Consider the following 14969-nt stretch of genomic DNA (forward strand, 5'->3'; position numbering starts at 1 on the left):
CATTGCGAAGTAGGCACGGCTAAGTTTTTCTTGCACGCTCCAACGATTCACCACAGCGGTCCGCTCGAACTGGTCGAGCCAGTCCTCGACATCTTCATACGGTTCTCCACGGAAGACTTCGGGAACACGAGGAGTCTCAAAAGTTACCTGGTAAGGGTGAGTCGTCTGGGCCGGGGGAAGATTCGCAGACGCTGAAGGGGCCGCCATGTTGGTAACAGGAGATGCCGTCAAGAGTTCTGGGCTTAGGCCTAATAGGCGCCGGCTGAATCGGTGTACTGAAGTCGCAACAAGACGTTGAGGCTCCGGACTGGGTGTACGGTCCCGAACAACGCTTTCTTGCATCAGGTTGCAGGCCCCAGCACCTCCATCAGTGTCGCGACGTCAAGAGAGAGGTCGTACTCGAAGACGCTGAGAAAACAGCAGCGGGTCGGTCGTTTTGTTAACCGCGTGAGAGAGAGAGTTCCTCATCTTTCTCGTTGTTGCGTTTTGCATAAAAGCGTGCAGATGCGCGTATGCGCTGTCGCCTTCGTCTTTTTCGCGGGACGCACGTGACAATATTGTATACAAATGTGTTGTTAAAAAATAAAAGTTTAAGAACAATCTACTAAAACTGCATAGAGCTAGTTGGCACGTCTTATGTTTTGATGCTCGGACATGACTTAGACAAGAAAGACATGACAAACAACACAGGTTGATGCTCGGACACCCTGTATTGGGCAATAGCCTGCGCAGTTTTTTTTTTGGTCTGCGTCATATTTGGCAGCGCCTGAAAACATGAAGAACAGTCATCACATAGCAAATAATGAACAGAATAACCAACAGTCATATGAATATGCACTATTAGCTAACAACAAAACGAAGACTAAATGCGCCATAGGGACGGCCAAGAATGCCACTGTTAAAAAAAACTTTTTCTTATTGCTGATATCCTGCACGCCACACCCTCTGAAGAAAGCCTGATCACTACTCACTGCGAGAGTCTATTGATGTCGAACAGGTAGTGATTGGAACTGTCGAATGCGGGCAGCGTCAAGATGATGTGCCAGTTTGGCAAATATTGCTTGAACCTCTGGCGTATTTCCTGCAAATAAATGAGTAAGTGACTGAACGTGAAGCCGCATCACAAGTTCGGGAAGTGGAATTGTGCGCAGTATAGATATGAACGCAAGCAAGGGAAGAATATTGAAGGATGGTAGTTGTCATAACTGTCAGAATTAAGGTAATTGTCAGATGCAGCTTCTGTTAACTGCTGAACAAAACAACGACAAGAATTATTATAAGCGTTATTGCTAAATACTAGATTTCATAACTGTAATTAGGTTGTTCTTTAAAATTGAGTGTTTAAGATTGATTGATTTGTAAGGTTTAACGTCCGAAAACCAGCATATGATTATGAGAGACGCCGTAGTGGAGGGCTCCGGAAATTTTGACCACCTGGGGCTCTTTAACGTGCACCCAAATCTAAGCACACGGGCCTACGACATTTCCGCCTCCATCGCAAATGCAGCCGCCGCAGCCGGGATTTGAACCCGCGACCTGCGGGTCAGCAGCCGAGTACCTTAGCCACTAGACCACCGCGGCGGGGCGAGTGTTTAAGATTTCATTTCGGGAAGAAAGAATACCTCAAGAGCAAATAAGCGTCAAACATTTGTGCTTTCAATTACAAGTTTTCGTCACAGCACCAACACGCTTTCACCACTTTAAGGTAAACGATTCTCAAGTGTTTCAAAATAGGCGCTTCATGGCACATTGGGGCAGGTAATAACTGCGGAGACGAACCACGAGATTGAAGAAACTAGAAGAATAAGAATGGGGTGGAGGACATTTGGCAATCTCAAATCATGACAGGTAAATTGCCACTATCCCTTAAGAGGAAGGCATTTAACAGCTGTATCTTGCCGGTACTTAGCTACGAAGCAGAAACCTGGAGACTTACAAAGAGGGTTCATCTTATGTTGAGGACGACGCAGCGAGTTATGGAAAGAAAAATGGTCGGTGTAACCTTAAGAGGCAAGAAGAGAGCAGAGTGGATCAGGGAACAAACGGGGGTTAAAGATATCATAGTTGAAATCAAGAAGAGGATATGGACATGGGCCAGGCATGTAGCGCGTAGACAGGATAACCGCTGGTCATTAAGGGTAACTAACTGGACTCCCAGAGAAGGCAAGCGGGTTAGGGGGAGACAGAAGGTTAGGTGGGCAGATGAGATTAAGAAGTTTGTGGGTATAAATTGGCAGCAGCAAGCCCAGGACCGAGTTAACGCGGAACATGACAGATGCCTTTGTCTTCTGCAGTGGACGTAGTCAGGCTGCTGCGGCTGATGATGATGGTACATTGGGTCTTTTGCATAAGTTAATTTGTTGCATGCGTTCCTACTGTCCTCAGAGCTTACATATTTTTCTCCTTCAAAATTTAAGACATTACGTATTGTGCGACAAATAAGATTACGTACGCCCCTTATTTTAGCACCAGGTATGCATTACGTCATGTTTAGCTGCTGACATAACCCTTAAAAATCATCTTGCGAACCTTTTTTCGCATTGGTGCTATTTTTGGATTCTGTGTTCTTGGTGTTGTGGAAGCCAAAGGTACCAGAGCCGTTCAATTTCCTTTATTGTATATTTAAGGCTCGATGAGAACGAATAAACAGAAAAATGAAATAGAAAAAGAAATGTAAATCCGAAGTGTTACAGCAAAATATCACGTTAGAGGAACCAAAAACAGAATGACAAAAAAAGCTCGCTTATTACAACATCATAGAAGCAATCACAGGGATAGTGCCCACAATTGTCATGGAACAATAATTGAAAGTAACGCATTAACACACACTTATTTCTATTTTTAAGCGGCGTTTTTGATTAAATACACAAAACTTTTTTAGCGTGTCATGTATTCATTTTATGAGTAAGAGGAATTATTATAATGCCAAGTAATGCAACTTTGAAGTGGGGCGTTAGAGTTTGAAGCAAACATGCAGGTCGCAAAATTTCGGAAACTGCATGTCCTTTTCTTGCTCACGTCTTTGTTAGGTAGAGAAAAAGCCGTGTTCGTAGCAACCTCTCGTGTTGGAACACGCCAGAGCCTTGCATGTTTCTTAGAAATGTGAACCTCATACTCTGAGTCTTAGAGAAGCCTTACCCAAATGAAAGGGTCAATCAGCCTAGCAGTCTCCCACTTCCACTCGCGGTCGTGCGCTGTCCTCGAGCCCGAGAAGAAGTCGAGCACGATGCCGTCGAAGCCGTACGTGTTGACCCACTGCGCGATGCTGATCACCATGTCCCGCCAGAGGTGCATCTGCGGTATGAACTGCCAGTAGTGATCTATCGTCTCGTGCGGGCCTCCTATGGCGAGCAGTAGCTTCAGCTTCGGGTTACGCTTCTTCAGCTCGCTCATTTCGCGGAAGGCGCCTTGTGGAGAATAAAAACGATAAAGAAATAAGCAAACCGGAACCTGAAACATTTTGAGCGAAACCACGACAGAAGAATCGGAAATGACCAGGTCGTGTAATGCGGGAAGCAGCTTAAGTTTGGAACTTGGACGTGTTGGCAATCGATTGCAATTCACCAGAGAATGACACGTAGTTTTTGCTCAGTAGCCTCGAGCAGCAGTTCATAGCAGATTAAGATAAGAGGAAGTACGTATACTTGCTTTATTGAAATACGCACGCTAGTGCAAGACTGCGTGGGCGTGTTTCTTTTGTTTGCTCTTTCAAGCAGGTATTATATATACTTGTTGTATTAACGCAAGATAAACAAAGAGAACACAGTGGCAGTCGGTCAACAAAGGCCATTATGTGGTACGAGTAAGACTGAAAATTTTGCCGCATAAAACACCGTCTGATGCCGAGTTTATCGAAACTTCAAGGGAAAGTCTACAGATGGCCCTGCTGATTTTTAAAAATAAGCTAAAAACATAACATCAATGGTTTTTGAGAGTAACGAACGGTACTACTGAATTTAACAAGATGAACATGCAGCATTGTCCAGTTTGGTGACTATAAACAAGTGGCTCAGTTATAAATAATTCCATCAAAAAGATAATAAAGCAATACTTTTTTGCAGACTAGTTGGTTCATACTTGAAAAATTGAATTGCTGCACAAACTTGAAGAAAAATCAAGAGAGACAAGAGACAAACAAGAGAGACAGGAAAGAGCTGCGCTCTTTCCTGTCTCTCTTGTTTTTTCTTCAAGTTTGTGCAGCAATTCATTTTTTCAAGATAATAAAACGTGCGCTACCCGTTGTGACCAGGGAACATATCAAAATTTTAGCTAAGGTACCTTGACCTTTTCCCCTCACGTGACATAGTACTAGCAAGTGATGAGGCAGATTTGTTTTCACAAGATCGCATAAAGTAACCTACAAGGGCGCATGTATGCAGACGACATCCAATGTAAACTCTACTCGTGTTTCTGTTCCCAATGGTGCCCCCAGTAAAATCGGTATTGGAAGGTTGTAAGGCTACGTTTGTGGTTAAATAGAAGAATATCTGTTCTATTCATGCGCCCATTAAAAAAAACGAATACTATGCTATGCTGGTTTCTCGAAGCGTTCGTCGAACCACTTTTAAGACACCTGCAGTGGGTACATTGAAGATTAAACTTTTGAGATAGTTCTCACAGCAGCCTTTAGATGCTGGTCATAGAAAAAGAAAAGTTGTTAATCAAGAAAACAGCCTGTGGCTGCTGTGAATACCATAACCATACGCAAAATATTACTTTCATACTATTCATAGAAGAGACAGTGCGTTCACTTACGATGTGGGGGTAGCATCCATATGGGATTGTACATCCCAGATTTTGAGTAAGCCTTGGCCTCTGGGTCTAAAAAAAAGAAGAAAAGCTTACGGCTGCATGTTTCCAAATTTCTGGCGACAGGATTCAGACCCTGTATTTACGTAATGTGTCTATAGGTGTGCGCACGAATATGGGGGGGGGTCGAATTCTGCCCCACAATCTGACTTAAAAAGGGGCAGTGTTGTCACGAAGCTCTGCCCCGCCCCTTATAGATATGTATGTGCACCACGAAGGTATTATCAACATCTCTTTTGAGTGTTTTGAATGACCAAAATGCATAGGACGTATAGGGCCTGCCCGGTACACTTGAGATCTTGCAGTGCTCCCCTGATGTTTTGATTTACGCATTCTTTTTGTTGTGCATGACGTCGGTATTTGTTTGCTCCTTTGCCGAGATACATATGTGCTGTTATGTAGATTGTTCACTTTACTGTGAGTGATGAGGCCTTCGACCTAATAGTCACCGCCCCATTGGTTCATGAAGGCAAACAAACAAACAAACAAACAAACAAACAAACAAACAAACAAACAAACAAACAAACAAACAAACAAAGTAACTACCCAATTAACTTACAAACTAATGAACTAACTAACAAACTAACCAGCTAACTAACGGAATAAAAGAGGAATACCTCAATATCAACGTGCATTGGTGCCATTCAGGTTCCAGTGAATGCCTCAGCATGTACTTCTGTGTCCCTGCCATACTGCATACTATACTAGAAAATGAATTCTACACAACTTTAGTTAGCGCTAGTAGTCGAAATAGTCGGCTAGGATACGTACTCGAACGGCAGCGCAAACCAACACACATAGAGCGCGAAGAATGAATACGTAGAGGTGCGCAGGTAATAACAAGGCGGGGTCGTTACCTAGCTGCAGTTCTTTCTCTGTGAGCTTTACCGAGCCGGTGTTGTTGTCGATGGTCACGTGGGAATAGATCACTGCATCGCACAACTCGGCGGGAATGTCGCTGACGTTGAAGCTGTGTGGCGCTGGCCGCCACCGTGCGAAGGCGTCCCAGAAGCAAAACGTGTAGAACGTATGCTTTGTGGTCTGTGCTGCAGCAGGGGCAAACGAAACACATTGAAGAAAAAAAAGACAATTTCAATGATCATAGGAATTAAAGGAGGGGTTCTTCTTTGTACTATCTTGGGTGCGTCTGCCATTTGACCAGAAAAATCTGGTCCCGGGGGAAGGAAGCAACAGCGGCCTGTACAGAGAAAATCCCGGCGCCTTAACATGCAGCGATTTGCCGGCAAACGTCCGTCCAGGTAATGCCGATTCCAATATTGCCAAATATTTTTTTCTGGTTGTTACGCCTAGAGTTTTTTTGATCACACCCATCGCGAAATTTCCCTTACGATCTAGGTATGCGAATCAGACCCGACGTTGGTAAAACTTAAAAGTATGCTATTTCCGCCCAGTTGTACACAATGGATGGATGGATGGATGGATGGATGGATGGATGGATGGATATGGCTGTACCCTTTAGATGGGGCGGTGGCTAGCGCCACCAAGCCGTAATACTAAATGAACCAAAAACTAGATTCATTTTTTCCCTTTAAATAGTGAGGTTGAGGATTCGTACTTTGCAGCGAAAGATTTAATTTTCACTCGTGCCTTGACTTTAGCCACCAATCAGATAACCTCCTTCTAGTTATTTCTACCCGCTTAAAGTCTATTTTGCCCTTCCTATCTCTAAACAACAGTGCTTTGAAAAACTCTTTGCCATCGTCCTGAACTATAGGGTGAAGCCCTTTACAGAGCATTATCAAGTGTTCGGCAGTTTCTTCTTCCTCTCCACACGCACTGCATACCGTGTCTACCCCTTCGTATTTGGCCCGATATGTCTTGGTTCGCAATTTTCCCGTCCTGGCCTCAAACAGTAGAGAACTGCTCGTAGTATGGTCATACATCCTTTCCTTGACAATTTCGAGCTTAAAAGTTCGATAGATCTATAGTGCGGTCTTCTTAATCATGCCGATTCTCCACATATCGGTCTCAGCTTCCTTCACCTTCTTATTAAACGATTATTGTTTTTGGTTTGGCCCCCTGCTGTTTTCTAAGTATTTACCAGTCAATTTTCTGGTTAGCTTCCTCCATTTTATATCGACATTCTTCATGTAGCTGAATACTTTTCTAGCCCAACGCTCCTCCCCCATTTCTCTCAATCACCTCTCAAAATTGATCTTGCTGCCAGCTTCCCTGCCCTCAAATGATGTCCATCCCTTATCACCTTGTATTCCCTGATTTGGTGTATTCCCGTGAGCTCCTAAGGCAAGCCTACCTATTCCACGTTGCTTAATTTCTAATCTTGCTTGAACTTCTGATCTCATGCACAAGACCGCATTGCTGAACATTAGACCAGGAACCATGGCCCCTTTCCATATTCCTCTCACAACATCATACCTATTGTATTTCCACAGTGCCCTGTTTTTGATTACCGCTGCATTCCTGTTACCTTCAGTCGTCACGTATATTTCGTGTTCCCTTAGGTACTCGGCCCCATTGCTTATCTATACGCCCAGATATTTGTATTTATCTGTTATCTCTAGCGTGACTTCCTGTATTCTAAGCTCACTACCTTCATTGTCATTAAAAATCATGACTGCTGATTTTTCCTTACCGAACCTGAAATCTAACCTATCTCCCTCATTACTGCAGATGTCCACCAACCGCTGCAAATCTTCCTTGTTGTCGGCCTTTAGCACTATATCATCTGCGTACATCCATGCTGGTAGTGCCTGTTCAATAAGTTTTCCTTGTTTGACGAAAGAGAGGTTGAAGTCCAGTCCAATTCCCTCTAATTTGACCTCCAATCCTTGTAGGTACATCATGAACGATAAGGGTGACAGCAGACACTCCTGCCTAAGCCCCCGTTTTACCTCTGCAGGCTTGGATACCTGTTTTTCCCCTTTTATAACTACCTTGTTACCTTTATAAATATCCTTTAAAAGATTAGTGACTACATCTTCCACGCCTAGTGTGACCAGTATTCCCCACAATTCTTGTGGAACCACCCTATCTTACGCTCCCTTGATATCAGAAAATGCTAGCCACAGGAGCCTGTGTTCCTTTTCTGCTATTTCGATGCACTGCGTCAATGAGGACAGATTGTCTTCCAACCTCCTGTGCTTCCTAAACTCATTATGCAGTTCCCGCAGCACCCCATCATCCTCTATCCATACGTGCAGTCTTTTCTTCATAATCTGCATCGCCAGCCTGTTGACCACTGATGTCACTGTTACAGGACACGCTTGTCATTTTTGTGCCACCTGTTAGCGGGAAACAAAACTGAAGAATGGGATTTTTGTGCGCATTGCATTGCACTACGGTACCACGAACTTCACGGGGTTTGCGGTATACGTTTTACTTTGCGATTTACTTGCTCCGAGAGACTCTACAATCGACGAGTCCCAGCTTTACTTAAAGCATTTCTAATTATTAAGCGATAGCAGCAAACACTGCAGTGTTGTGGGGGCTTTGTGCCGTTTCTCCTCGGCAGGACATTGGTTAGCCAAGATAAGCATGTATGCTTACACACACGTCTTGGTTAGTTCACTGACTTACACATCTGGACTGACTCATTAGCACTGACTACAACTGCATGACGTAAAACAGGGGTGTGTGTATGTCGAGTTCTTCATTCTTAAAAAAAAAGTCGCAGCTTTGCTGCAAAGGCGACGCAATGAATGCTGTAGCAACTAGTAGGAAAGTCACGCACATAATGGCAAGCAAATGGGAACATGACGCGCGTTTCTCATGCACATTGGCGCACAAAACGTACGCACAAACGGACGATTTTGAAGTTAAGGTTGCGTGAGAGAGCACCGATAGAAAAGACAAAATGAAACGGAAGTTTGCGTTTGAAGTTTAGTTTCTGCAAGACTTTAATGTGCCTGAAGAAACATGCTCCTCAGTTCACGCTTCCTTCTGTCCTTGTAGACCAGATAATCTTGGTTTCGCACGGGAGTTTAAAGAAAGCAAACATACTAGGTTCGATTTCGGCAGCAGTGGTCACATTTTCGTTAAAGCGAATTTCTAGAGGCGATGACATGTCATGTCATATATCAAAGGTAATGTTCGATGTGAGAGAACGTTGAAGAATCTCGGGTGTACGAAATCATCTGGCGCCTTCCACTATGGCGTCTTTTTTAGTGTGAGCCAATTTGGTAAGGTGAACCCAATGGACGAACATTTGATTTAGCTTAACACGTCGTAGAAGCAAACGCGGAGTGTGTGGGCGTAGCGTTTACAAGGTGATGGTGATTGAGAAACATCTGTATTGATGCGATAAAGGCAGGCCAAATGCTATCGTGGTCGTTCATTCACCCGACCTGCGGCCCACGATCAAGGATCGCTACACCGTTCACGCTATCATAATTCTTTTCTACGGGAGCTGATTGATTGATTTGTGGGGTTTAACGTCCCGAAACCACCATATGATTTTGAGAGACGCCGTAGTGGAGGGCTCCAGAAATTTTGACCACCTGGGGTTCTTTAACGTGCACCCAAATCTGAGCACACGGGCCTACGACATTTCCGCCTCCATCGGAAATGCAGCCGCCGCAGCCGGGATTATTCTACGGGAGCTGTAACGTACCATGACAGCAGCTGGCGCACGCGACCGCGAAGAATATCAAGGCCGCACACAAAGACCTGAAACATAAAAGAGCGATGACTGGGTAAGACAGCATTGCTCTGAAAGAGTGAAAATCACGGCCCAAACATGACTGAACTTTCAAAATAAGTTCGGAAAAGTCTACATAACAGTGGACTAAAACAAATAAATAATTTGAGGCGTTTTTTTTAAAAAGAGCCCAATTAAGAAACCGAAACTATGCTAAGTTTTATGGGACGTAAGGCACGCCTTAGTATCTGTAATTTCCGGAGCAGTTAGAATCAGAATGGGGGAATGCCTTTCTGTACCATGAGCTCAAAAAGGTATTTTCTAATAAAAAATGAGGCAAGTACTCCAAATGTTTCAATGAAATTGACCCACATTCATTAATACAGCACTGCGCAAGCAAGCGTGATCAAATTAACCAGAATGGTCCCACCCAATGTGTTTCCTTTGTGTCTTAGTCGCTTTGTAATCTTGTTTACTTTACACAATTATGTTTTCTAGCCCGAGTTGGCGCTTACTGAAAGACATAATGTTCAATGACAAAACTCGATTGTAAAGAGTGAGAGGCTGACTTGCCCTTTTTTCCGCCTCTTATAGTCGATCTTATTGACTTTAGCGCAACAGTATCTCGTTCTCCGTTCACTCCAACACGGTATGTTTGAATAATTTACACATAAAATTTAGATATGACGCGTACTGGCAAACAGTTGTTTGAGCGGGCCCAATCATATTGTCAGTAAAAAAAAAGTGCCCTTTTCTCAGTTTCATTGAAAGTGCATTTGGCTTTTTTAGAAAAAAAAAGAGCCTCGGATGTATTACAGTTCTCTGGCACAAGCTTCACGACTGTTCGATCAGTACATGAGAGGAATCTGGACCTTTGGTCGACGATTACACTTTGATAAGCTTACTTTATAATGGCGCTAGCCACTATGTAAGAACACGAGTAAGTTCCGCCCCCAGCCATCACTGCCGCACAGAGAAGAAAAAAAAAATATTCTATAGGTGGCTTGTCCGACTGGATGTGCTCATTTAAGTGTTGCGCTGCTGCGGTGGTCTAGTGGCTAAGGTACTCGGGTGCTGACCTGCAGGTTGCGGGATCAAATCGCGGCTGCGGCGGCTGCATTTCCAATGGAGGTGGAAATGTTGTAGACCCGTGGGCTCAGATTTGGGTGCACGTTAAAAAACTCCAGGTGGTCAAAATTTCCAGAGTCCTTCATTATAGCGTTTGTCATAATCATATGCTGGTTTTGGGACGGGATACTCTACATATCAATCAATCATTTAAGTGTCATACCCCAGAGTAGAATTCTATGCGCTCACCTGCACGGCATGGCTACCTTCAGGATATTGAAGTGCTCACCACGGACGAAACATTGGGCAATGCCCCCAAAAGGTGCAGCTCGCACAATCAGCTGACACTCACCTTATTTATTGCACAGGGCTCTAAGAAATTTTGCAACTTGCGCCAGTGCCAATTGTTGTGTTCTCTTATCGAACCTTTATCACTGGCTCATCCGACGGCAACTCGTGCAATCGGCTCTTCTTATAGATAGGATTCGAATTCCTATCTGGTACACGTAGAGTGTTTCATCAATGAATCAGTTTAGCTCGCATATGCACGCTGTTCTGGGAAAAAGCTTAGACGTCATAAAGGGTGAGGAAGGCGCATATAATTGCATTGAAAGAGAGGCACCATTCTTTTTTCTTGCTGATTATTGTGTTTATTTGATGAAGCTTGATGAGGGTGAAATTAAAATTGAATCTATTGAAACTGTACAAGCAAGGCTTCATTTTATGTTAGGTCGCGCTAAGAATTTATTATTTTAAAGCAAAAAGTTATGTGAAGTGCCAGTTCTTGGTCTTCAAACGCACTTGATTGTGGTTGTCTAAATGGAACCGATTAATATGTATAAGGATGTTTGTTGGTGTTTAGCGTCTCCACGATAAGATTGTGAGAAATGCCGTAGTAGAGAACACCGGAAATTTCTACTACCTGGGGCTCTTTAAGCTAAATCTAAGCACACCGGCCTCAACAATTTTGCCTCCGTCGAAAACGTGGTCGCCGTGGCCGGGATTTGATCCCGCGACATGTGGGTCTGCAGCCGAGTGCCTTAGCCACGGGACCGCCGTGTTGGGTCTAAATGTCCGATATACTACAAGCAACGCTGAAATCTATGCAGTGTTTTTTATCGCTACTTTTCTCAATATCGAAAAAATTCAGTGAAGCGGAGTGTTCCTTGTTGATTTTAGTAATTGGGCAATAAAGTTCACTCCATCATTATTCTAATAATATATCCTAATATTACACGTAAACTGCACAGACGAACATATGACTACAGGGAAATAAACCGCTAACTTAGGAGTATAGGAAAGCTATAGATCTTTGTAAAAATGATTAATTATTGCATTACCAGTGGCAGGGACACGCTCGGTTGGATTTTGCCGTCACCACCACTAACGGCGAGGTACTTACGTGCACCACTTACCGCGGGTGGTACGCCAACCTCGCTGGGCTTCCTGCGTGGTCTCTTTACTACCAGCGAGAGACGCGAATAGCGTGCTCGGTGCCCCGCTCGATGCCACGTGTGCACTCGTTTTGGACGTGCATTTGGTTCAACGAGGCATGGTCTCACGTGGGCGTTTGCTTATCTCGTGAGGGTGAGTGGTTTCTACGTCTTGCACTTCCACCGGAAAGGTCGCGTTGAAGTTACATGCCGTACTACAGTCATCTTGCTCCCTGCTGAGGCCCAGTTTGCGTAGGGTGCGCGTTGTTCAAACAGCGAAATGACATCTGTGAGACTTGTTATAGTTCATGTTCATCCTGTGTATACCTGCCCTTACGTTTCGTGCGTCTTTTGTGTTTGAGCAGTGCATTAAATGTCGAGTTGTGAACATAGTTATCTCGGGCTCGTTCTCGTTCTGTGTGTTCTTGCGTGCTTCTTGCTTCAGCTGTGCGCTGAATGTTCCAATGTGATTGTCCTTCTTCGCGTGACACTCCAATTCATTGCTATGGCATTTATTTTTTTTACTTGGGAAAGCCAGGGTTCAACAGTGAAAGTAGTTACAATGATACACGATGTTTACGATGCTCGGCTGCTAACCTGAAGGTAGCGGAATGACATCCAGGCTAGGGCAGCCTCATTGTGATTGAGTCGAAGTGCTATAGAAACCTGTGTGCTGTGCGATGTGAGGGAACGGTAATGAATAAGAGGCGGTCAAGTTTTTCGTGGTTTCTCGCTGCAGCGTGCCTTGTAACGATACAGCAGTTTAGTAACATATCGTGAATATTATTATTGTTCTGATCTACGTTCGTAGCATGACGTAATGCTCTTGCGGGACATTATTGGCGAAGTGTTCTTTGTGTAAGACACGGGCGTCGTTGTGTGTGTGCTACCGATGGGACCTAGCAAAGAACGCAGATGAAAACAAGGTCATACGCCCTTGTTTACAATTATGACCGCTTTGCGTAAATGCCAGCGTACACCCAGAGCGTGCACTACAAACCTACTGCATGTAGCGTGTCTATGTGGATTTTTTTAGTAGTGTCTAATACAGAAGCCTAAATGAACAAGTGCGCTGTGCAGAAACCCTACCTAATGCGATAACCAATTATGAAGCATGTCAATAACTACCTAATCAAGAACTTCTTAAACTGAATACTTGTTTTCCGCCCTTTCTAACATGGGTTTTCCGAAAAGTATTCTTGTGAAGCTCAACTCGATATTTTGCATTACGATCTACGTTCTCACCTTGGCTGTAGTATTCATATTGATGCACTTTTTTTATCTTTCTAAAGCACATGATATTGTCCCGCTCAAACAATAAATCCAGAAATTAGAGTTTTCAAATATGTGGGGGCCCTAAAAGTTTGGGGCGCCAAAGAGCTTCGGTTGTGCTGGCTTTGGGCAAAGAGGAGGCAAGAGTTTCCGAATAGGGTTTCACGCTCAGCGTTGGCATAATGCTCTTGCAGCGCCACGGTGGCGAAAAGGGCAAAGTAAGATTTAGTAATAACGAATAGATTTTACAGAAAATTACCTTTGCTGCACGTATTCTTCACATTTTCAATTTGCCAGGTTTAGTGGATATTAATTTAGTGGTATTTTCCATCAATTTTGAGAGCCCACACCCTTGAAGTTATCAGCAAAGACAACTCAACTTGTAGCCACCCTTGCCGCGCTAAACTATACGTGTTCTGAGATAGACATCTGGTAAAAAGACGGACTAGTCTTCGGACATTCTTTGTCGTATGTGTGAGCTTTGTTGTATAGCCTATGTCAGCTTTTATTCATACATAACCCAGTCAGGTGCTCATAAATCTAGTCGACTTCGTCTTAGATGAGAGCTTTCGCTTTATTAAATGCCGTAATGTTTATTTGGAGCAACGATTTTGGGAAAGGTCTAGAGGCTCGTGCTAAATTCGAGAAATAGCATCCCCGACGCAAAACTGTAGCACTGTTTGGGTTTCCCGCATGCGCAGTGACCTCGATGATAATTATGGCAACCCAAAAACGTTTGCGGCTCTCATTAGAAAACTTTCTTATTTGTTGTAAATAAACTTACTTACGTTGCTGCATGTATACTAGCAACCCTGACTAAGGTTATCGATTTGTGTGCGTTAATACTCTTATAACGGTATACCTGTCGTGCCAGTCATGCAGCGAGGGTATGCCTTAGGACGGTTCCTTTTTCAAACAATGTTAACAGTCTACCGAAGCCAGGATAATGTTCCTTACACATGTTTGAAGATGACTATGCAATGTACCGTACAGTAGCCAAAACTCATGTTCACACATTATTTCGGCACTACCTTGACTATGTAGAAATGTGCTTTATTAGTTGGCCATTGAATGTACAGTCTAACAAACAAAACATTATCTCTATTTCTCGCCATCTTAACCCCTGCATGCATACCTATTCAGTCGTTATTGTTCCAGTTCAATCGTTTCAGTCGTTCTAATTTGTTGTTGGCACATTGTCTCAAGACGTACCATGCTGCCATCACACTATACTAGCACCATTTCGGTTGCTAGTCAACCACTACGATTTCCTAGGCGGCACTTACGTTATGTCATAATGCTAGCGTACATACCACTTGTCAGGCTGACGCTCCAACGTACATCGTTCATCTTGAACCCCAATTAACAGATATGCCGTAAATGAACTGTAATCGGTTCAAAATCAGGCTTCTAGGTTCATTCTTTGTGCATATTCATATGGTGTGCATAATTCATCTTTGAAAGCTCAGTCAGGTTTAAAAACGCTTGTTTTACAATGCAAGTTGTCCGCCGCTGCCACCGCCGGTGTCCGTAACCATTATCGCACGAAATAAAAAAAACACAAAAAAGACAGCCGGGGCACCCTAAACTTCGCCTTTAAGCGTTGAACGCGATAGCGAAATCCGGCCCCTAGTGCGCCCTTGCACCTCGGTCGTGTGTGGCCTCCCTCGTAATCGAGAACCATTTGACACAGATGCTGCAATAAGTGCCGCAGATAAGGCAGTGTGGTTAGTGCTCCCAGTTGCTCGTGCTTGAACGTTAGCATCGTT

General features: G+C 43.9%; 1 protein-coding gene across 1 annotated transcript in view; it reads right to left on the reverse strand.

The window, feature by feature from the left end:
- The window catches only part of LOC119168447 (uncharacterized), a 30694-nt gene extending 19858 nt beyond the window's left edge, over positions 1 to 10836 (reverse strand). The window contains exons 1-6 of the mRNA XM_075866632.1: positions 10745 to 10836; positions 9401 to 9456; positions 5667 to 5855; positions 4756 to 4821; positions 3139 to 3407; positions 972 to 1081 (exon numbers count right to left, since the gene is read on the reverse strand). Of these exons, the coding sequence (XP_075722747.1) occupies positions 972 to 1081; positions 3139 to 3407; positions 4756 to 4821; positions 5667 to 5855; positions 9401 to 9456; positions 10745 to 10755 (701 nt within the window). The 5' untranslated portion in view covers positions 10756 to 10836. The remainder of the gene's footprint in view (positions 1 to 971; positions 1082 to 3138; positions 3408 to 4755; positions 4822 to 5666; positions 5856 to 9400; positions 9457 to 10744) is intronic.
- Between the last annotated feature and the right edge of the window lie 4133 nt (positions 10837 to 14969).

Source organism: Rhipicephalus microplus, chromosome 6 (genome assembly GCF_043290135.1).
Source record: "Rhipicephalus microplus isolate Deutch F79 chromosome 6, USDA_Rmic, whole genome shotgun sequence".
Lineage (NCBI taxonomy): Eukaryota > Metazoa > Arthropoda > Arachnida > Ixodida > Ixodidae > Rhipicephalus > Rhipicephalus microplus.